Source organism: Bos javanicus, chromosome 8 (genome assembly GCF_032452875.1).
Source record: "Bos javanicus breed banteng chromosome 8, ARS-OSU_banteng_1.0, whole genome shotgun sequence".
NCBI classification, from domain to species: Eukaryota; Metazoa; Chordata; class Mammalia; order Artiodactyla; family Bovidae; genus Bos; species Bos javanicus.
The window spans coordinates 39,376,148-39,400,497 of record NC_083875.1 but is presented as its reverse complement, the minus strand read 5'-3'; the positions used below and the strand labels follow the sequence as shown (position 1 = coordinate 39,400,497).

The following is a 24,350-nucleotide window of genomic DNA, read 5'->3' as shown; positions in this document are numbered from 1 at the left end:
GGTGTTTTGTTTAGTTTTTGCTTGTTTACAATGGTTACAGACAGCTTGTGAGCAATGATAATTCTGTCCCACTGAAATAGTTCTCGGCTGTACACATTTGACTCTCAGAGCAGGCTATGTAGGTTGAATTAGCCCTGGTTTCAATTAAATTCTAGGTAGGTCATATCCACCTTCAAAGAGGAAGTTTTCTCTGCTCCTTGCCAATGCAAGAAACCCATTCTTCCCAGGGGACAGTCATCTCTGAGGGTGTCACAAAAAACCTGGGAGCTTAGCTCAGGAAGTTTCAGGGATCCTCTAATTCCTCTTCTTGATCAGGAGGTCATGCTCCTAGATGACCCTCACGCCTGAGACCAAAGGCTCACCCACACTTTGAGGTGAAGATGAGGGTGGGTAGAGGGTGCCCCGTTACGACTGAATTTCAAGTAAATGGCAAATAATTTTTTGCACTAAAAATGTCATGGGACACAGTTATACTAAAATCTATTCATTGCTTGTCTGAAATTCAAATGTAACTGGAAAGCCTATATTTTATCTGGCAATCCTACAGATGAGGGATCAGCATTAAAACTAATGACTCCCCTAAGATGAAACCTGGGATTAAGGGAAAAAAGAGGTCACAGTGAGCCATGACTTTTTGAGGAGAGGAATGAAGTTGGTTTCTTTCACGCTAATTAAGCAATCACAAATGACCCCATCAGAAATCCAAACTCGTGATTAACATGGGACTCGAGACCAGGGGGGAAAGAAAATTAAAAAGGTTAAGAGCCAGAGAAGCAATCTTCACACAAACGGCAGCCAGCAGACGGAGTTGGTCCCAGGCAGGCAGGTAAGAGCAATGCCTTTTCACCCACTCTTTCAGAACAGAACAGGGTTTGGGAGATTCCAGTGGACTCCTCCAGCCTCCCTGATACCTGGATGTTGGCAGAATTCTCCTCAATATTCACAATTCTCCGACTTTTGAGGGTTCACAAAGTCTCCTCCTAGGTCCTACCTCTAGACTGCCCGGAAGCAAAGCAGAGAACCAGGAAAAGCAGTTATTCGTAGGCTGTAACTGGCTCGTGAACAGCTGTGTCTAGTCTTCTGAAGAACCACTTTTCTTGGCTCAGGTAGGATGAAGTACATTTGCTGTCCTGCCACTGTTTGCCAAGGCTTGAAACTGGAGGTATAGATTTACAGAAAACAACTGAATGCAGAATTCGTTGTGTGTCTGTCATTTTGAACAGAGTTCATCCCCACATTATTCACCTGAGATGATCAGTAAGGTCAAGTGTGACTTCTTCTTTACAACTGGGAAGTGCAAATGGCACATGAAATTCCCCAAGGAAAGAGTTCATGGGGTGAACTCTACACTCCCCTTTCCCACTTCTCTTCAGCTGTTTTAAACGGGCTCATTAATATAACTCCATGGGGATCAGACCTATGCAATTCACGAGAACAGTAAAAGGGATGAAAAACACACAATAGCAAGGAGAGAAGAGAAATCATTGTTGGTTTTTAATAAGCACACTCTAATAATGACCACTGAAGTTCACGAGCTTTTTATTTGTTTGTATCATAGTTTAAAATTTCATATTTGGGGGACAGTTTCCTTTGTTGGAAAATGGGCTTGAAGGATGCTGTGCTAAGGCACATGCCCATTATATCATCAGAGCCTTTTATTTGTCCAAGGATTGATATAAAATAATACCTCTGGAGAGAAATAACTCCTCTTATTAATCTGTCTTGAGCCAAGGAAAGTAAGCAATGAATTAAAATGCTTGTTTGTTTCTCTACAAGTTTATGGTATAGAGTCATATTAACTCTCAAATCACAACTCAGTTTGAAAGTTTTTTCCTTTCGTTTATAGTTTCTTCTTTGAACTTAAATTTCAGTTGGTAGAAAGGGGTTAAAAACCTGAGCAATTCCCACTTGGTATCTGGGAAAGAAACAAGTACGAGTCCTTGCAGAGACAGAAAACAGAGGGTTTGGATGTCAATTTTGGTCACCTAGCGAGAATGTCTTTGTGGGTGTTTTTGAGATGGTAAGAACACTCTGGATGCATGAAATGACACCTCTGTGCCCCTGCTGCTAGGTGTCCCGTGGCCTGACCCTACAAGATGCCAAGAGAAGAGGCTCACTTCTTCTATGGTTCCCCCAGGAAAGGGCACAGCCACTCTTATGTCACGGCTGAAGAGTAAGTTCAAATCCAGACCCAGCGGGGTTACAGTTTGCCATTTGCTGACACAGCCTCTGGCTTCCACCAGCACGTCTGTCTGTAAATCTCTCTAGTGTTTATTTCTCCAGAAATAAACCTGGCAATGAGGGAAGGAGACCCTGAGGTCCTACAAAAGGTCTCAGGTTTCTCTGAGACCAAAAAGGCAAAGAGGGAGGGAAGGCAAAAACCCGGATCTTGCCATTTTTGTTTGCATTCTTGGCTATGAGGCCTTCGCTGTGGGTTCCCAGGCTGAAAAACCTCTGTCCGAGAGCATGATGCCTCTGTCCTCAAGCCTTGCCTATCTACTCCACTTGGGCTCCCAGAGGTGGTTTGCAGATAGAACAGAGGCAAGTTGCCAAAGGACAGTGAGGTTGAAGGGCAGGTGCATCCCTCCACCTGTTGACTGAGTCCAAGGTGAAGAGGGTGGTCATAACCTTTGCATCAATGCTTTACCCTAAAGAAAGGTGTTTTGTATTATGAATTATTTTAAAATAAGTATTTGCATGATTAAACATTTCTAAGTGCTAAGCAATATACACCAGCTCAAGATGCTATTCTCTCCTTTGAAAAAAATCTTACAACCTACTGGGACAGTTAGGCATGGGAGTAATTTCATCAGGTATAAGTGCTGTGATGGGGACATAAGCCACAGGACATACTCTGCAAGGATGAGAGTGAGCAAGGGGTGGTGGTGGTGGAGGGGCCCCTCTCTGAGTGGAGACTCCAATAGGACAAATGAGGAATTGCCGGGGTCCAGCCCCGGTGGATCCAGGGAATTCGAAGCGGGGACGGCGTTGGCAAGGATCAGGAAACAACTGCTTATTTAAACTTATATAAACTTATATAAGGAGTAATAGAATAAGGATAGCTCAGTGAGGAAATTCAGTGGAGAAAAGAGGCTGAAATAAGGATAGCTCAGTGAGGAAATTCAGTGGAGAAAAGAGGCTGAATAATTCAGCCAGAAGGTAAGAGAAAGAACGACATGGTGAGACCAAGTTTCGGTGAACAAGGCCCGCACTTTATTTTCCAAAGTAGTTTTTATACCTTAAGTTATGCATAGAGGATAATGGGGGAAGGGGTAGAGTCAGGCAGCAAGCCACGCTTTCTTCCTGCGAACTTATCATATGCAAAAGTTTAGGTGATTTGCATCATCTTCTGGCCCGGAGGCCTGTTAACATTTTAAGAAACTTATTTTTCTCTAAAGGTGATTCTAAAGTCAGGCGCCAGCCTCCAAAAAGCATTAGATAAAGTTGCATTCCTACAGAGCAAAGGTGTGGTGGGCTATAACAAGAAAAAGAATTAACTCAAGGGCCCCAGGTTACAAACATTAAAGCTACTACTTACACCAATTATATTAATCAATACACTGCCAGGGACACAGCAGGTAAGGGATATGGAAACTTAGCAGCAAACATTGGCCTGACAAGTGAAAATCCCTTCACCAATACAATTTTTAATCAACCTTTTAACTGCTCAAAGGAATCTGTATTTAGACAGTTTAGAACATCTCATGCCCCTCACAGTTGGGAGGCTCTGAGCAATCACATGTGGCCGGAAAAACCTATTCAGGCAGGCTAGAGGACTTCCAAAGGAGTTTGTAGGTTGAAACACTGTCACACCCAGGAATTATTAACTGGAGCTGTAAGCTAACTCTTTTTTCAGAGAGAAGTAGTGGGGGACAGCCCCCCGTAAAGTCAGAGGTGTAGGTGAAAGCACAAAGCAGAAACTAGGCAGACTCTGGTTTTGGGGGTAGATGCTCGAGAATTTCCAGGGAGACTCCTGAGGCTTGATCCCGCCTTTGCATATGCCGAGCCTCCTTCCTCACGACCTTTGCCAGGGGCGGAGCTCGCTCCCCGCATCGTTTGGACCGTCTCTTAAGTGATCTGCTCAGAACCTCCTGCAAACCTGCTGTCTTGGGAGAGAACTGTTGAATTGCTTTACTGGAGTGAACTAGCAGGGGCAAGAGAGATGGAGAACCTGTCAAAGGCACTGAAGAGGAATTCAGGCTGGAGTATTTCTTCAGAAGACCCTAGTGGGATTCTCTAATATCCCCGCATGGTCAAATGGGATGTGGTGGTGAGATCTTCTGGAAAAAAGTCCCAACAGCAAAAAAATACTCTTGAGGGGTGCAACTGCACGTGGTATTAGGTAGTATACTTTTCAGGATTTACATGATGACTCAACAGACTCTACCTCTGTGAAACCACAGTTGAGAAGTTCTCAGTTGAGGTGGCACAAGCCACCTATGGAGCTCGTGAAAATGCAGCTTCCTGGGCACTGCTGCCCAAGAGGCTGACTCAGTAGGTCTTGAGGTCAGGGGCCCCGGATCTGTACTTTAACACGCATCTCAGGCAACTCCCTTGCAGGAGGTATTTGGGTGACATCTGAGGAGCCCTGCCCTGCTGGGCAATGGGTTCTTATGGTGTTTCTGGCACATCCCAGCATTTTTGGCTCTCACTTCCTGTGTGTGAGCACAATGTGACTGTGGTGTGAGGAGTTCAAACAGAGCTCTGTGTGTGTCGAGATGCCCGAGGGGGTGACCACAGACCTAGGAGGTAGAATGAGAGCACAGGCATGCTGGGAATGGAATCATCTGCCTTCAGTCACGAGAACCCACTGAATGCCCTTGTAACAGCTCCATTTCAGGAAGGGGTGATGCGGTCAAAAGGGCACTGGCCGGGTACCTCAGGCCAGTCGCTATGAATGCTGGTTCTGTTTCTCTCTGGTTGTGCAACCTTGGGCATATTACCAGCCTGAAGACTTGGGGATGTCAGATGTGAAATGAATGTCATACCTACCCCTGAGGATTGTTGTGACAGAGCCAATAGCAGGGTGCTCGCCATAGTGCTTGGCAGGGTTGTTGTGAGAATTAAATAATCTAATGAATACAGAATGGTTATCATGGTACCCAGCTTACAGCATTAAGTCAAAGTTAATTTCTGTTTCTTTTTTGTGGACTGACAGTTGGGGAAAATGTTTTAAACTAGCCCTGATGGAAAGATAACTCAGTCCACAGAAGGGTCAGCTGCCACTGCACCTGTTGCACTTGGAGCCTGGGTGCTAGGGCCCATGGCACTTAGCACTGCTGCGTGGACACACACCTGAGAGGCTCCTAGAGATGGTTCTGTCTCTGTATATGCATGCTGGACGCCCACGGGTGCCTGGTGTGGGGTGGGGTGGAATACTCCTTGGGGACTGGGAGATACTGCTCTGATCACAAAGCCCCTGTGAAGAGAGAAGACTGACGCAGGTTTCATCATAATCTGGAGCAAGGTTTCCATACCAAGGTGGACTTGTCTGTCTCTCGGGCCAGGGCTGCAGGGATTGGCATCCTGATAGTGATTCTGGGAATTCTACTACTTCTCAGCTGCTGGTACTGCAGACGACGAAGTGGATACCGAAGCTTGAAGGTCAGTAAAGTGTTCCCACTGCTGAGTCTCTCCAGTTCCAGGACCTCTCTTCTCCTTCTTTCTCTGAAATTCTGGGGAGTGTAGTGACAGTCTCACGATCACCTCCAGCACTGATTCATGGTTCTGATGCATCTTTCTCTACACTTTACGTCTTATAACTCTTCCTTTGCCTCTGCCCAGGCATGAATCCCAACCAGGAACTTGGTCCATCTTTCTGATTCCACTCACAGCAAACTCGAGGGCCTGCCTTTGTAGCTGATGGTTTGGGGGGCAAGGAGGAAGGCTTCGTGGTCCTCTTGCACAGTTGAACAGAAATACATGAGACACTCCAGGTCTTACCAATCCTTCTGGGGATTCCCACTGGCTCTGTTACTCCCCTTAGTGGCCCATTCTTCTTATCCTACCTCTTCACCCCTTTCTTTCCAGGTTTCCTGGGAATTCCAAGTTCTTCTAACTCTATTAGCAGTCCAGCATAGCCAGGACCCATGTAGCCATCAGTGCAGTGAGGAAACTGTCCACCCCTCAGCAGCACAAAGCACCGCCAGGTTTTTAACAGGCTCCTCCCTCCTCTGATGCTCGATGTGGTTTTATTAGGATTTTTGCTCCTTTACCCATATGAGCAGGAAGTTAACAAATGACAATGTCCAGTCTTGGGGTAGCAGGATCCTTCAGAAACAAGCAACATCAACAAAGTCACTAACCTGTGAAGACTACAGGTTTCAGAAACCTTGCTTCAAAGACAGGTAGCAGTTTGGAACTTAAGCATCCAAAGGCATTCTCCACAGTGAGCAACAGGATAGAAGGAGAGTTGCAATTTTTCTTTCTCCTCTCTCTTTATTACAGATCTGAAAGCTTCTGAGGTTGATATATAATGGGAAAAATCTTATCTTTACAAAAGATGTTGGAAAGTCCCCTTCCTCATTTAGCAACACTTCATTCAGAGAAAGTGGTTCTGTGATGGAGAGGAGGGCTGGTCTGGGTGGAAGTCTAGAGCCTGGCAGTTCCTGAGAAGGAGAAGGAGAAAGTGAAAATGGTAGCTTCAAATTCTTCTCCTTGCTGGAAAGCTTGGGAAATCCCATATGACCCTTTTCCTAATGGCCATCTTGCCATAGTGTCCCAGATATAAATCATGAAAGGGTGAACGTGGGGAGACACAGTCACCAAGCAGCAGCCCTCCAGTGTGGTGGCATTTATGGGAAGGAGAAGTTCTTGAGTCTGAATAAGACTCCAACCACAGCAAAGCCTTGGGTTGAGAGGTTAGGGAAAGAACTCTTTGCTCTCTGCTATACGCTTACTCCTTGGAAGGAAAGTTATGACCAACCTAGATAGCATATTCAAAAGCAGAGACATTACTTTACCAACAAAGGTCCGTCTAGTCAAGGCTATGGTTTTTCCAGTAGTCATGTATGGATGTGAGAGTTGGACCGTGAAGAAAGCTGAGTGCCGAAGAATTGATGCTTTTGAACTGTGGTGTTGGAGAAGACTCTTGAGAGTCCCTTGGACTGCAAGGAGATCCAACCAGTCCACTCTGAAGGAGATCAGCCCTGGGATTTCTTTGGAAGGAATGATGCTAAAGCTGAAACTCCAGTACTTTGGCCACCTCCGTGAAGAGTTGACTCATTGGAAAAGACCCTGATGCTGGGAGGGATTGGAGGCAGGAGGAGAAGGGGACAACAGAGGATGAGATGGCTGGATGGCATCACTGACTTGATGGATGTGAGTCTGAGTGAACTCTGGGAGTTGGTGATGGACAGGGAGGCCTGGCGTGCTGCAATTCATGGGGTTGCAAAGAGTCGGACACGACTGAGCGACTGAACTGAACTGATACACTTCATGTGCACCTCTAGAACAGGGTTATGACATTGCCTTGTAATTTGTTACTTTTTGCTTCTTCCACACCTTCTCTTCATCCCATTTGGAGCTGATGCAGAGAGTATTTTTATTCCCCTTTTACTTCCAGAGCCTAGCACAATGCCTGGCACATGGCAGTCAGCCAATTGTATGGCATAAGGATTTGGTCTCGCTCTGCTGTTGACTTACTGGTGGCCTTAGATTTTCATTTCTCTGAGCCTCATTTGCTCTATTATACACCTGGACACAGATGACATACATGATGCATATCACTTTTTATGTAATATATGCTTTCTTCTATAATTAAAAAAATTAATTCTATGTTTACATATTAAAAAAAAAATGATTAGTCGTTCAAGGAATAAAAGCTCTACAAACTCAGTATGTTGGTATCCATTCCTTCAGTTCAGTTGCTTAGTCGTGTCCATTCCTTCAGTTCAGTTGCTTAGTCACGTCCGACTCTTTGCAACCCCATGAATCACAGCAGGCCAGGCCTCCCTGTCCATCACCAACTCCCGGAGTTCACTCAAACTCAATGTCCATCAAGTCGGTGATGCCATCCAGCCATCTCATACTCTGTCGTCCCCGTCTCCCCCTGCTCCCAATCCCTCCCAGCATCAGGGTCTTTACAGTGAGTCAATTCTTCTCATGAGGCGGCCAAAGTATTGGAGTTTCAGCCTCACCATCAGTCCTTCCAATGAACACCCAGGACTGATCTCCTTTAGGATGGACTGGAGAGTGAAAAAGTTGGCTTAAAGCTCAACATTCAGAAAACTAAGATCATGGCATCTGGTCCCATCACTTCATGGCAAATAGATGGGGAACAGTGGAAACAGTGTCAGACTTTATTTTGGGGGGCTCCAAAATCACTGCAGATGGTGACTGCAGCCATGAAATCAAAAGACACTTACTCCTTGGAAGGAAAGTTATGACCAACCTAGACAGCATGTTAAAAAGCAGAGACATTACTTTGCCAACAAAGGTCCATCTAGTCAAGGCTATGGTTTTTCCAGTGGTCATGTATGGATGTGAGAGTTGGACTGTGAAGAAAGCTGAGCACCGAAGAATTGATGGTTTTGAACTGTGGTGCTGGAGAAGACTCTTGAGAGCCCCTTAGACTGCAAGGAAGACTGTCCATAATTTCTAGCTTGATGCTACCCAGACAAAAAAGCAACCTTTCCCCCCTTATTCTGCTTCAACACTCTCTTATCTTAAATGCGTTCAATGGAAGAATGATAGTCTGAGCCATGGCCTCCGACACTGAACATTTGCCTGGCTGTTCAACCTGCCATCCTCCAGTCCTCTTGCAGAGTTTCTGGAATTTTTATGAGATTTAAAAACTGTGTTTAAATTCTCTGATTCCTTCTAATGTTTTAAAATGGAGTCATTTATTTTTAAAATTAATATTAAAATCTTGTTTTGAGCTTTCGTATCTCCTGAAAAGCCAGGTTGGGGACCAGCAGTCTAAGAAATGTAGGTAAAATTATGTAAAGTAGTGCATTAAGTACTGTATTTAATTACATAATTACCTCCCTGTCTCTCTTTGGTGATTCTGTTTTCATTATATAACAGAAGATAAATGACGATTAATGCAAGCTTCAGGTACCACTTTTAAGCAACCTTTATTAAGCTTTGAAATATGTTTATTTTTCCACTTTCATTGACCACAGAATGGTAGAAAGGTTGGTTGGAAGTAAGGCCTCCTAAAATTTCTTCCTTGCCCAACAATTCCTCTTAGACCTGAAAAACATCTTTTGAAAGGAAAGACTGCTTTTTGCAGAAATGCGTTTCTGCAGAAAAATGATTTATAAGGCATTGGAAGTTGGCTTTCATATATATGAATTTTATTCTTTCACTTCTAAGTTTAGGACATAACACTTCTTATTCTTGGGGAAAAATTCAAAAGCTCTCCTGACAGCTCAGTTTCCACTCACATCTTTCAGTGTCATGTTTCTCAGTGTACACTCAGGGGCCCCTGCACTCAAATAACCTAGGGTTCTTGCTAAAATGTAGAGTCTGGGACCATCTCTGGTGGTGGGACCCAGGACCCTGTTTGAACACACACACTGAAGTTTGATGCAAATACACAGAATTGGCAGTGAACTGGGGAAGTGAATCAAGCTCCTAACCTATGGTAGGTGAGAATTAAAAAAATAAGGAATAAAACCAATAATCGAGGTAAAGGGAGAGAATGCATTAACATTAACACACCTTGTGCTGTGCTATGCTGTGTTTAGTTGCTCAATCATGTCTGAGTCTTTGCAGCCTCAAAGACTGTAGCCCGCCAGGCTCCTCTGTCCATGGGGATTCTCCAGGCAAGAATACTGGGATGGGTTGCCATGCCCTCCTCCAGGGGATCTTCCCAACCTGGAATGGAACCCAGGTCTCCTGCATTGCAGGCAGATTCTTTACTCTCTGAGCCACCAGGGAAGCCCAAGAATACTGGAGTGGGTAGCCTATCCCTTCCCCATGGGAACTTTCCAACCCAGGGATCGATCCAGGGTCTCCTGCATAGCAGGCAGATTCTTTACCAGCTGAGCTACGCAGGAAGCCCATTAAGCACCTTACTGGAGGTATATCACTGGTAGCTGTGGAGGGGAGCAGAACCTCCTTGGATCCTCTCGTCAAGATTGGGGTCTCTGTGCTTATATACTTCCAAAAGGTAGTGTCAATAATGATTTCAGAGTAGAGTTTAGGAAAACTTCTTTACAGCCGGCAGACTCTATAGGTACCAGCCCCAACCATGTCTGGTCTCATCCAACTGATGATCCAAACACTTCTCCTTCCTGGGAGACCCATATGGATGCCATTCTCTTTCAACCCAGTAACGCCAATAATCAACCACAGTCTACAGATAAGACTGCGGAGGAGGCACTGAACAGGCATGGCCTTCCTGTTCCAGTTCCCCTCAGCCAGGACCCCAGAGAGCTGCTCATGTCCTACTGGTGGATTTGGTTCACAGATAATGTTTGGGTCTGTAACTTAAAAAAACGGAATTAGGTGCAAACATTTGAAAGTAACATTTTATATAAAAATCTTAATTTCTTGTTTATTTTTTGAAAAAAATCAAAAGATCTGGCAAAACTTGGCAGCTATGCAGTGGTTTGTCCCTTTAGAAGGGACACATACTCCCTCCTTTTCTATGGCCCCCACCTGACCTCCTCCTTCCTCTAAGGGTCATATCGTAGCAGGATCATGCCAGGCACAGGCAATAAGGAAGTGCATTGCCTAGAGAGCCCGGGACCAGCAGTATCAGTATTACTTGGGAACTTGCCAGAAATGCAAATTTATAGGGCTTTACCCTATACCTACTATGTCAGAAATTCTGGGTGTGAGCCCAGCAATCTGTGTTTAACAAGTCCCCCAAGTGACACTGCTGCATTCTAAAGTTTGAGAATGACTACTGTGGAGAGGCTCTGCCATCCCTGGGATTCTCCAGGGTAGAGTACTGGAGTGGGTTGCCATTGCCTTCTCCAATGCATGAAAGTGAAAAGTGAAAGTGAAGTTGCTCAGTTGTGTCTGACTCCCCACGACGCCATGGACTGCAGCGTACGAGGCTCCTCTGTCCATGGGACTCTCCAGGCAAGAGTACTGGAGTGGGTTGCCATTGCCTTCTCCGTGTCATTATGGGGAAGGCAGAAATAGTGTCCCTGCTATCAAGCTGTTCCTATGTTTCTCCTCACTGTGAAACCACCTCCTGCCTCCCTAGCTCTGATCTACTGCTCTTGTAATCATTCTCTGAGATCCAGTTTTATATTTCACTCTTCTTCTCCTTCCTTTCAAAAATATTCATTGACTAACTAATAGATGTCAGGCACTGTATTAGGCGTTTTGTTGTGCTCAGTCATGTCCTATTCTTTGTGACCCCATAGACTGTAGCCTGCCAGGCTCCTCTGTCCATGGGATTTTTCCAGGGAAGAATACTGGAGTGGGTTGTCATTTCCTCCTCCAAGGGATCTTCTCGACTCCACATCTGCATTGGCAGGTGGGTTCTTTACCACTGAGCCACTGGGGAAGCCTAGTTCTGAAAGGTAGGTGACATTATCTTCATATTACTTATTAGAACACTGGAATTCAGAGCGATTAAGTGCCTACCTGAGGATACACTGAAGATAAGTGGCAGGGCCAAGATTAAAACTCATTCTTAAAACGTCAGCTTCCTTCTCTTTTTCTTTAATGGACTCAATTATTTTTTTCTCACCCATTGACCTTCATGAATTCACATTTCAGGACAAAAACATTCATGCTGGTACTCAAAGTACCCTAACAGGAAGATATTCACATGAGGGGCTTGGTCAACAGAACAGCAAATTGCCTTTTCAAGAGAACAATTGTGAACCTGTGGTAGGTTGAGATCTTGCATCCTGGTGTTTCTGTATATGCCTACTTTTAACTCTAATGAATAAAATATTGCCATTTAAAAAACAAGGGCAATGTGAATATATTTAATGCTACTGACTAAAAAATGGTTAAAATGTTAAATTTTATATGGTATATTTTACCATAATAAAAAGTAAATAGTAAGATTAAGAACAAGGGAATTCACAGAGGTTTTCTAAATTGTGTCCTCTCATATCCAGAGTTTCCTGGGTCAATAAAGAAACATCTACATGTAAGGCCCAAAGGAAGAACTTGGTTCTGGATACAATGTCCTTTTGTCTCATGCTTTTTAGTATAATTGCTTTGGTCCTGAACATAGACATAACTAACAGAGGGAAAAAGTACCTATTATTAATTGTTTAGAGTTGCACTGTCCAACAGTTGCTCTGTAGCCACTAGTCACATGCGGTTATTGAAAACCTGAAACGCAGTACTTTGAATTAAGACATCCTGGAATACGTACTAGATTTCAACAACTTAGTACAAAGAAAATAACATAAAAATCCACTAATGAGTTTTATACTGACTACAGGTTGAAGTGATAATATCTCACTTCAACATGAAAGTGGGGTTAAATAAAATATATTAGTGAAATTAATTTTACTTGTTTCTCTTAATTTTTAAACATGCAGCTACTAGGAATTTTAAAACCACATATGTGGTACACTCTATTTCTACTGGACAGTCCTGGTATAGATGCAGTAATTATAGCTTTTGAGAGCACTGGCTCCAGAGCCAAATTCCTATATTTGACTCTTAGCTCCATGACTGGCCAGTTGTAAGACATTCATCAAGTGATTTAACCTCCTTGTGCCCCAGCTGCCTGACCTGTAACATAAAAGCAATGGAAATATTCCTAAGGTTGTTGGAATCAAATGAGGGCCTGATACATTTGTGCTCTGTTGATAGAAGCAACAGCCTTTAGACACAGCAATTATGCTTGTGGTAAAGATATTGTGTGATCAGTGTCTGTAACAGGACTGAAAAATTTGTAAGTTAGGGCTTGGGGCTTCTACTGATAAAGATAATCCAAGGAGATTTTGGGGAAGCCACTTAGCCTTTTTTCTCCCCCCACCACTGCCCAAATGCTTCAACATACACACTTGCGTAATTTAACATTAACTACCTCACTGGGTGGAAATTAGATATGGACAGTTAAGCGAACAAGTTTCAATCCAGAGCAAAAGTATAAACATGATGCTAACTATTTTGACTTAATCCCTCTTCGAGAACCATGTGTGTTGTTGTTAAGCCCATGCTCTCCTTTCTCATCCTCACAGATTCCCAATGCTCCACCCGCTTATGAGAAACTGTCTGCAGAACAGTCACCACCACCTTATTCTCCATGAGAGCCAGCGAGGCCTTGAGAGGTGCTGAAATGATTTCCCTCATGCTTTTGCTTAAATTTGATGTGGATATGCAATGTTATGCTTCAGAATGCTGTAGAAACAATGTATATGAGCTCTATTAATAATAATAAGCTAAGTGTCAAATTCTTTGTAGGGCAACTGATTGAGGAAATGATAAGAAACATTAAAATGGGAAAAACTTTGTCAATAAACATTGTAATGGATTGATACTATCTGTGCCAGTAATAATAAATCTACAATGTTATTTTCTGAGGGAGAGCATTCAAGTGCTGTTCTGGGACCAATGGATTTCTTTTTAAGTTAAAATGTGGCTAAAAACTAACTACTATTCTGATTTTTGAAGAAGCAGCCTCTTGACCAACATGAACTCTAACATGTTCAGTTGCAGGTTAGTCTGTGTTATGGAGTACTCAAAATTATACCTTTACAGGTTTAAGATCAAGAGCTGAATGACCTAACAAATTACAGTCAGATCCATCTGATCAGCAATCAGTCATGTCTCTTTGTGTTCTACAGTTCCATGGTGCAATAACACCACACTGCAGAGATACTGTATTTTCAGTAATACAGTTCATGCAGTTCTAATTACATTTCACTTCAATGCTCAATGCTATGATAATTAACGACAAGGATTTCCTGTTAAATCAAAAGGTGGTGTAAGGACTTAAACAAATAAAAGCTACTCTAGTTTGGCTGACACCTTGGTTTCAATGTCCCAAAGGCAATTTAGCTCCTTTGGGCTCCCAAATTCCTCTCAAAAGAACATATAGAAGAAATCATAAAGGATCAGAAATTCTGGAATGGTGTCTTTATTTGTATAGCAACATTGCAATGTATATGACATCTACATATTATTATCTGTCTAATGTTTTTCTTCTGATCAACCTCATTTAAAGTTTTTTGGCTTAACTTATATCACCACTCTAAATGGAAAACCAGTATCACTTTTTCTAAGTAGGGAATAAAGATAAAAAAGAAGATAATGAAAGCAAATTACTTTCATTGGAACCTAGAAAGATACTGATGATCACAGCAGGCCATCAACTTGAGACCTGCCCTCATTATTAAATAGGAAGATTAGCAAGAATCAGAGAAAATCTTCTGACATAATTAGAAGGCTTGTAAGAGAAAGAGATGACTTTCTCATTCTGTGACTATGTATCTAATGCTGAGTCAGTAAACCACCTACCATCCTCTTATGTCAGTGGAAATGCCAGTGTGGCAAAACTGCATCATTTCCACTGAAGACAAGCTTGCATGGGGTGGGGGGGACACTGAGTAAAGATATTTAGTACACACATTGAAAAAAACACATCATTCCTCAAAGTGCTAAAAGACATCCCATCTTTCCCGATTCTGTCCAGTCTAACTACTTAAACCCTCTCTCCCCTTTTCAAACAAATATATTCTGAGAAAGAAAACTTAATTAGGATTTGGCTAGCTCCTATCCTCATCTGTCTTGAGCCTCAGTCCTCCACTTCTACAGAAGAACTTGTATCCCTGTGCCCAACCACAACTGCTTATTTATCATTGTGTGTCACTGAGGGTAGGGGTAGGGGTCTGAGACTTACTTCCACCCCTGCTATAAACAATCTTCCTGCTATTAATAAAGTCCCAGTAGGAATATAAAAAAAATTTTTTTGACAAAAAAATAAAGTTGGAGCCCTATCTCATATCATTATAAATATTAGCTAAAAAAAATTCATAGAGCTAAGTATAGGAGTTGAGACTACTTTTTAGTTAAGACTTCTTATTTTTCTTAGGAGAAAAAGAAGAATAAATTTTTGCAAAGTTAGATTTGGTAATGGTTTCTTAGATATGACAGAAAGCCACAAGTGATGTTGGTAAATGGAATTCATCAAAATGAAAAGCATTGTGCTTCAAATGATGAAAACAATCAAGAAAGAGAAGACACACAGCACTGGGATAAAATATCTACAAATGATACAACTGATAAGGGACTTGTACGTAGTTTATATAAAGAACTCTTACAACAACAACAAACAATTAAAAAGTGAGCACATTTACAACACTACATATATTTTATATATATATATATAAAAAATCATGGGTTCATACTGATAACTCCAATTCTAAATCAACTACAAAGCTTTAGTTGTAACCTTTTTCATTCTAAACTCTTTTCATGTTTTCAAATTCATTTTTCCTGCTAGTTGGAAAATGACTTCTGTTAATCTCAAATTACCAACTTACTGCATTAATCACCTTAGTATGTAAGCATTTTACCATCAGTCTGCCATGCCATTCCACGCCCCCTCAGGAGATGCCGTCCAGTCTGCTCAGATCCTGACATCTTGCTGTGGACTACCACCAACCAGCTCCCTAACTGGAACCCTCCTTATCCTGCTCAGGTGTCCAAACCCTGTGCCCAAGCTTCTAACGGTCTGCCTCCCCCTGACATAGAACTCCTATGGAACCTATTATTCAAATGTCCTCTTTATCACAACTGGGCTCTGAAAACCTTAGCTCAGTGATCACCAACCCCATCCCCCTACCCACTGTGCACATGACCTCCTCAAACTTCTTTGGCTGCTCACTCCCTACTCTGGGCCAAAGTCACCCTTGCCCTCACCTTCCCACAGATGTTCTATCTTCTGCAGAGACTTCATTGCCACTCATTGGCCACTACCATTACCTACACCCTGCACAACTTGGCAAAGAATAATAATAATAATAATAAAGAACCTATGGCTTGAGCCCTGGACGCCTTCAAGATCCCCAGACCATCATTTGCTGAGAGATCTCTCTTTTCCTCATGGACAAAGGCTCTGTTTACAGCATTTTTCAAGGTAGTGTTCCAGGCGATGGACAAGGCTTCACTGAGTTTGCCAGAAAGAAGCTAGAAGAGTGAAATTCCATTTAAAGGAATAGAAAATGCCAGACAAAAGAAGAAACTGCTTCCTTCACAGAGGCAGCTACACTTTTGAAAATGAATCTCTGGATTGGAGATCAGCTGACAACTCTGGGAGCCATGAGTTGAAGATAGCAGAGTCACACGGGAGGAGCCTGGGTCACTGAGTCACTACTGGAGGAAAGGTTCCCCCATCTAGGAATGCTTTGATTAAATGGGGGTAAATTGGTCCCAAAGAAAATCCATGAACTGTTAACACATTGCCAAATTTGATACTGAAACCCAAGGCTGTTACTTAATACCTTTTTGAGGACCTTCAGGGCTCTGCCCCTGCCCATGTGAACTGACCAAACACAAACCAGAAGCCTCCAGGGGAGAGAGGTCTCTGTGACCTCTGCAGCCAGGATTAGGCTTCCACCCTGTTGAACGCAATTATAATTCAAGAGAATGAGCCTCACCCTGGGCTGCGGGCATGAGTCCTCTACTGCAGTGTGCCCTACCATTATGCCTGTCCAGCTCATGGGCAGAGAATACACAATGGCATGGAGCTGCTTTGATCTCAGAGGCTTCCTGCAGAATTGGGTTAAGATTAGAGTAGTCAGAGCTCATGGGTGATCCCCTCAGTGTTTTCCACTTATCCAAATGCACTGGACAGATAATATCACTATTTGTGCAGTAAGCAGAGCAAAGTTAGACAGTTCTGGTCTTCCCTCATCCACTCACCCTGCACCAGCCCTCAGAAGCTGTTCTCATTTTTGAGATAAGGTGCAAGTCTCCATGGGTTTCCTGAGGAGATGATACTGTAAAGATGAAAAAAAGCTAGCCAAAAGATTTTTAGCTCAAGTTAGTCAGTGAGAAGACCAGACTGATTACACAAACCAATGAAGTGCTCAAGTCACCTCCAGTAGAGACCAGTTCTCTGAAGTTACAAACACTGAGTTTGGTAGTACTTATAAATATCTGGACAGGTCCACTTGTCATTTGAGAACATTGTAGATCTTCTCCCAAAAGAACAAAAGTGAGCCCCCTAAACTCTCATTCCATGGCTTGATTTTAAGGACACTTAAGGGCTTCCCTGGTAGCTCAGGTGGTAAAGAATCTGCCTGCAATGCAGGAGACCCAGGTCACTTAAAAGTTGCATCAAAATCCCTTAATCTCAAGTGACTGTCCCAGAACATATTAAAAGCATTTCAGAAGGATACAGAACAACTTCAAAAGGAAATCATGGATGGTTTGAAAATACTTATTTTAAAGAAAGCCTAAAACTGCTATCCCAAGATGGAGGAAAAGAGTGGAAAATAAAAGAACAGGAAAAAATGCTTGGCAACTTGAAAACACAAAGGAAAGAGGCTTTCCATGGTAAAGAGGGCCCATTAAAATCTCTGAAACTGCACCAAAGACAATAAGTTTGCCAGATTTCTCTAGAGATTACATGGTTGATGGCAACTTGAAATTAGATAAAGAGCAAGGCAGAAACTTGAGAACTCTCTGGACTGTCAATCAGAAGTCAGTTTGAAGGAATCCACTGACCCTGACAAATGTATCCTTAAAAAGGTTTGAAGGAGAAAAACCGATGACTATTTAAAAAGTGAAGAAAATTAAATGAACAAATCACTTACAGTTCAAATGAATGCTCTCCAAAGTAGACAAAGTCTTTGCAGTCTGAAAACAGTTTGAAAGTGAGGTCCAAAAACTTCAGCTAAAACTTCAAATAGTGTCTGAACTATGTTAAGAATTAAGAACGTGTGACACAAATTTGCAGAAAATAATCAAGGAGAGAATTTACTGCATATAAATTGAGAAATGTCCCAAAGTGCACAAAAATATTAGTCATATACATCAGAAGGATGATCCCTAGAAAGTATGGCCTTGAGAAAGAGCTGGAAAGCACTTCCTTTTATCAAAGCTGGATTGTCTTCCATGAGAAAAAAAGCTCAAAAAAGTTGTTTAGCAGCTGAAGGTACAAGTCCATCCAAAACTCCCCAACTATCCTTCCCTCTCCAACCCTCCCACCAGCAACCATAAGTTCGTTCTCTAAGTCTGTGAGTCTCTTCCTATTTTGTAAGTTCATTTGTATCATTTTAGATTCCACATATAATGGAACTCTGCTCACTGTTATGTGGGGCCTGGATGGGAGGGTGTTGGGGGAGAATGGATACATACGGCTCTGTATGGCTTTGCTGTTCACCTGAAACTATTACGACATTGTTAATCAGTTATAACTCAATACAAAATAAAAAGTTAAAAAAAAAAAAGAAAGTTGTCTGGCAGTTACTGAGCTAAGAAGATAAAATAATCAAAACAAAAAATTGGCTGGAGCAGTTTAAATCCAGCTTTTCCTAAGTTTCCCACACTGTTCCACATGTATCCCTGGACAGAGGTCGAAGAGTATCAGGAGATTCTGAATCATCAGGTCCCCAAGGAAGATGGAGGATTAAGCTCTCACCCTGAACAGTTCCCATGTCTTTTAAACCTCACCTCTCTTTTGATACCATTACTGGGAGGTATCAGGTCCTCACATCATCTGGTCAACTCACCTAGTAGTCAATTGGTCTTCCTCTGTCTCAGCTGTCCCTCAGCTGTGTCTGACTCTTTGCGACCCCATGGACTGCAGCATGCCAGGCTTCCCTGTCCATCACCAACTCCTGGAGCTTGCTCAAACTTATGTCTGTAGAGTCCATGATGCCATCCAACCATCTCCTCCTCTGCCATCTCCTTCTCCTGCCTTCAATCTTTCCAAGCAGCAGGGTCTTTTCCAATGAGTCAGTTCTTTGCATCAGGTGGCCAAAGTATTGGAGTTTCAGCTTCAGCATCAGTCCTTTCAATGAATATTTAGGACTGATTTCCTTTAGGACTGACTGGCTTGATCTTCTTGCAGTCCAAAGGACTCTCAAGTCTTCTTCAACACCACACTTTATACAGAGTGAAGTAAGCCAGAAGGAAAAACATCAATACAGTATACTAACGCATATATATGGAATTTAGAAAGATGGTAACAATAACCCGGTGTACGAGACAGCAAAAGAGACACTGATGTACAGAATAGTCTTATGGACTCTGTGGGAGAGGGAGAGGGTGGGAAGATTTGGGAGAATGACATTGAAACATGTAAAATATCATGTAAGAAACGAGTTGCCAGTCCAGGTTCAATGCACGATACTGGATGCTTGGGGCTAGTGCACTGGGACGACCCAGAGGGATGGTGTGGGGAGGGAGGGGGGAGGAGGGTTCAGGATGGGGAACACATGTATACCTGTGGCGGATTCATTTTGATACTTGGCAAAATTAATACAATTATGTAAAGTTTAAAAATAAAATAAAATTCTAAAAAAAAAAAAAAAAGCATGAATTCTTCGGCACTCAGCTTTCTTTTGAGTCCAACTCTCACATCCATACATGACTACTAGAAAAATCACAGCTTTGACTATATGGACTTTTGTTGGCAAAGTAACATCTCTGCCTTTTAATATGCTGTCTAGGTTAGTCATAGCTTTTCTTCCAAGGAGCAAGTGTCTTTTAATTTCATGGCTGCAGTCATCATCTGCAGTGATTTTGGAGCCCAAGAAAATAAAGTCTGTCATTGTTTCCCCATCTACTTGCCATGAAGTGATGATCTTAGTTTTTTTGAATGTGCCATGATCTTAGTTTTTTTGAATGTTGAGTTTTAAGCCAAGTTTTTCATTCTCTTTCACTTTCGAGACTCTTTAGTTCTTTGCTTTCTGCCAAAAGAGTGGTTATCTGTGTATCTGAGGTTATTAATATTTTTCCCTGCAATCTTGATTCCAGCTTGAGCTTCATCCAGTCCGGCATTTCGCAATGATGTACTCTGCATGTAAGTTAAATAAGCAGGGTGACAATATACAGCCTTGATGTACTCCTTTCCCAATTTGGAACCAGTCTGCTGTTCCATGTCCAATTCTAACTGTTGCTTCTTGACCCGCATAGATTTCTCAGGAGGCAGGTAAGGTAGGCTGGTATTCCCCTGGGAATACCTCGTAATCCCAGGTAAGGTGGTCTGGAATTCCCAATTTCCATCTTGAATTCCCCAATTCCCTTTAAGAATTTTCCACAGTTTTTTTTTTTTTTTTTTGATCCACAAGGTCTTTGGCATAGTCAATAAAGCAGAAGTAGATGTTTTTCTGGAACTCTTGCTTTTTCAATGATCCAACGGATGTTGGCAATTTGATCTCTGGTTCCTCTGCCTTTTCTCAAACAGCTTGAACATCTGGAAGTTCATGTTCACATACTATTGGAACCTAACTTGGAGAATTTTTAGCATTACTTTGCTGGCGTGTGAAGATGAGTCCAATTGTGCGGTAGTTAGAACATTCTTTGACATTGCCTCTCTTAGGGATTGGAATGAAAGCTGAACTTTTCCAGTCCTGTGGCCGCTGCCGAGTTTTCCAAATTTATTAACATTTACTATGTGGCAGGCATTATCTCACCTAATTCTCAAGCAATCATGAATTGTAATTTAATTATCTTTACTCACGTTACTTTTGCTTTCAAAGCTTCCTTAGCTTCCTAACTACTTTCAGCGTATTTTTCAGTCCTCTTTAACACAAGTTAATTTTTAATCCTTCTTCATTAATCCTCTTAACCCATATTATTCTATTCAAACCCAAAGGTTCTGTTCCATGTTGTTTGCGCTTTTCCTTTTTAAAAATTGAGGTACAATTGACATATAACCACATCAAGTTAACATTCACTACACAGTTACGATTTTTTCTTCTTGTGGTGAGAACTTTTCAGATCTACTCTCTTACCCACTTTCAAATATACAGTAGTGTTGTTAACTTCCTTGTGATTTTCTGTGACTTGAGTCTCTGCAGGCTGAATTCTAAACATACTCTTTTATCTCAATACAACCACCTTGTGTATAAAACCTCTGGCAGCTCCCTACTAAACTCTTAGTTCTTTATTCCTCTGACATTTACTTTTAACTTGTTATATTCTTTTGCTTTTTGTGGGACAGGGATGGAAATTTATCTATGTTGTTACTACAGCCTCTTTTGTATTATATGGTTCTCAATAAATGTGTAGAATGAGTTTATACAACTCTTCAGATTTGATTTTACATTGAAAGTTATGCCTTCAGTTTATGTTGATAACTATATATATTAAGAATGATATTAAAGGGACTTCCCTAGTGGTCCAATAGTTAAGACTCAGTGTTCCCAATACAGAGGGCCTGGGTTCAATCCCTGGTCAGGGAACGAGATCCTGTATGCTGCAACTACGAGCCTGCATGCCTCAATGAAGACTTACCACCCCCATCAAAACAATGATATTATACGTAAGAAAACACATAGTTTCGGCTCTCTAGCACTTCATATATTATTTTTAACTATAGATGTAATTATAGATTTTCAGAGTCTGTCTCCAAGTTAAACTATAAGAACCTGAACCATACCATCCCCTTCAGCTTTCTTGTTAGTAAACAAACAGCCAAGCATCAAGCACCATGGTAGATATAAATGCTTTTTGACAAAATGAGGAAAAATACCTGGGGCAGATGACAGCCTAATAGCAATAATGAGGCTTCAGGTTCAAGTGATGGCAAAACAACTTCTGGAATGAAGGTAAGTTATATATCATTTCTGTATTATAGTACAGTATAATTTTTAATAACTAAACTCCCCATATTTTTTAGATCACTTTCAGATCCTGCCATCTTCTCAAGCTTTTAATATTAACTATATCTTGATTCACTCTAAGTCAATGACAAACTAGATTGTAAACATTTTCATTTATCTTAGCGTATATTATAGCCATCACTGCTTTGATCATAAAACTATTGATGTCAATTATATATTAAATACACCAATAAAATTAGAGCCTTGGAATGAAAACAGAGATCTAAACAGCCACTTAGTATTTTATATATATACTAAATCACAAAGGAAAATTTTTTGGTAGGAAAAGTCATAAGGAATGAGAGAAAAGAGCTAAATACATGAGAGAAAGGAATGTTATTTCAGCATGTTTTAACTTAGCATTTAAAGTGATACTGAATACTGACATCCAAATGGCTTATTAATTCTATACTAAATGTGGAAACATACCCTTCTAGGATCATGAAGTCCTGCAGGTAGCATTGTGGTGATTTTTCTTCCTTTACATGGACACTTCAAAGGATGACCTTTAAAGAATACTAAATGATAACCCTGAACACAAAGAACTGGGGAATTTGACTTTGCACTCTTTGGCCAAGATCCCAGAAATCCATGTGACTTACGAAACTGGAGGCAGAGGAAAAAAATTTGACTTTTTGATTATATAAATCCATTAATTTAGTCACATTTCTAGTAAAAATGGGGTATTACTTTTTAAAAAGTAAACTAGACCTTAAATAATATAAGCTAACTAGATTCCTCATTCATTCAACAAATGCATATTGAATACCTACTGTGTGCCAATTGCTGGGGTGACAATGATGAAGACTAATGAGGTCTCTCTCTCTTTTTAAGGAAGACAGGCTGTAAATAATTGCATACAAATAATTTTATTACAGCTTTGAAGGAGTTCCATGTACTTCTCACTCTATGACCTCAATCTGAGTGACTGCAATAACATGATGCTGGCTGGCATAAGGAGAGAGAGTTATGTAATACATAATAAGAGCATATATAATGAAACATTAAGTCAAAGAGAACATCTGGGAAGTCCGTGAAGTCTTAAACTTTCTGGGAACTGAAAGAAAACTACAGTACAGAAAGCAAGGAGGGTTAATTAAAATTAAGCTGGAGAGTGAAGCAGGCACAGACTGAAGATAGTAGGGAGGAGGGACTTTAAGGTTCACCATACCACACAGAGCTTTGATAGTCATATTAGGATTTTGATTTAGGAGTTAGAAAAGAATTAGTGGTTAATAAGTGAGAGCCTTCACTGGGAATAAAGTGAGTCATAAGTAACTAAGTAGTTTCTGGAAGTGATCTAGAGAATTCTTCTCAGACAAAAGATGAACTGTTTTAAAGATTTAAAAAGTTGAGTAGGTAAATCAATGCAGTGTATTCAAATATCACCCACTTCTCCCTGAAATCCAACCACTGTTTCTAAACTGACAAGGAAATGGGGAAGGTGACTAGAGTACAACATAGACATGATTAGCAAAGTTACTGCCTTAGAGTATGAATACAGGCTTTTGAAAGACTTTAACAACTTTCCAGGAATATTCTCACTGCCCTCTTCATTTTGATAACTAATAAATTTCAGTGTAGTTTCAAAAGAAGTCTTCAGGCCTACTCTTCCATACCATCTTCAACCTTGGACTATTAACTCCATGTGATGAGGTTTAATAATATCACTACAAATGGAATGTGGACAAGTATGCAATCATTATCCCAAATAAGATAATGGATACAAACATTGAGTAAGTATAAAATCTACCTTTTATTTAAGTAAAGGCAAATCTGAAATACCATAACGTTAAAACCCAAGAGTAAGCTGACCCATAAACACTGCTTTACCATGAAATTTAAGCAACTGCTCTGTACTGAAAAATCTGCAAAAAAGGAGGGAGTATTCATAAATAATTTGAAAAGGTGCTTGCATTCATCATTCTAAACTAAAAAAAATTCATGTTTTTAAATATCATTTTGGAAAATCACTATGAACCAACCCCTCAATGTAAAAATAAATGTATCGGGGGAAATTAGGTGAAGGGTACGTGAAACTTCTCATACTATCATTGCAACTTCTTCTGAATCTAAAATTATTTAAAAAGTTGAAAAAACATATTTGGCTTAAGATTACTTACTTTGATCAATGTAGAATTTGGTGATGAATTAAGAAAAAAAAGTTAAAACAATGAAATCCAGAGTGAAATTTTAAAGCAGAAGTCATGTAAAGTTATGCAAAAAGGATTTAAAGCATTAGGTTCAAATACTGAATATACCATCCACTTGAAGAAGGAAATGACAACCCACTCAGTGTTTCTGCCTGGAGAATTCCATGGACAGAGGAGCCTGGAGGTCTTAAGTCCGTGGGGTCGCAAAGAGTTGGACATGATTGAAGCAACTTAGCACAGCACATACCATCCACTAGCTGAGTGACCTAGGACACACCATTTAAAATTTCAAGATTAACTGTGAAAGTCAAATGAGATATGTGGAAACAAAGTTTGTAAATTGTAAAGCCTTGTAAAAATGCTGTTTGTGGTTAAAATTTCCTAGCTTAAAATTCCTTTTTGTAAATATCTGTCCTCATTTTATATCATGTTATCTTTCAACAGAACAAGAACGCACTTCAAAAATGGTATTCAAACAAGGAAA

The 24,350-nt window shown here is 41.2% G+C and overlaps 1 protein-coding gene across 4 annotated transcripts; it reads left to right on the top strand.

The window, feature by feature from the left end:
• Positions 1-704: 704 nt before the first annotated feature.
• On the top strand, positions 705-13,449 carry MLANA (melan-A). 4 transcript variants are annotated; one of them, XM_061425343.1, is made up of 6 exons: positions 767-826; positions 985-1,106; positions 2,072-2,173; positions 5,508-5,604; positions 11,686-11,799; positions 13,116-13,449. In XM_061425343.1, exons 3-6 carry the CDS (start codon positions 2,097-2,099, stop codon positions 13,182-13,184), a joined length of 357 nt encoding a protein of 118 aa, XP_061281327.1. In that variant the 5' UTR covers positions 767-826; positions 985-1,106; positions 2,072-2,096; the 3' UTR covers positions 13,185-13,449. The 4 variants fall into 4 exon arrangements, with proteins under 4 accessions (XP_061281325.1, XP_061281328.1, XP_061281326.1 ...); XM_061425344.1 differs by lacking the exon at positions 985-1,106 and having other exon boundaries at positions 720-826; positions 5,562-5,604; XM_061425342.1 differs by lacking the exon at positions 985-1,106 and having other exon boundaries at positions 720-826.
• Positions 13,450-24,350: the final 10,901 nt, after the last annotated feature.

Excerpts from the sequence above, each read along its gene's own strand:
- MLANA (XM_061425341.1), top strand. The coding sequence starts at position 720 with ATGGGACTCGAGACCAGGGGGGAAAGAAAATTAAAAAGGTTAAGAGCC. Across the intron at positions 5,605-11,685 it reads GTGGATACCGAAGCTTGAAG|GACAAAAACATTCATGCTGG; the intron begins GTCAGTAAAGTG and ends TTCACATTTCAG. Across the intron at positions 11,800-13,115 it reads AGAACAATTGTGAACCTGTG|ATTCCCAATGCTCCACCCGC; the intron begins GTAGGTTGAGAT and ends TCATCCTCACAG.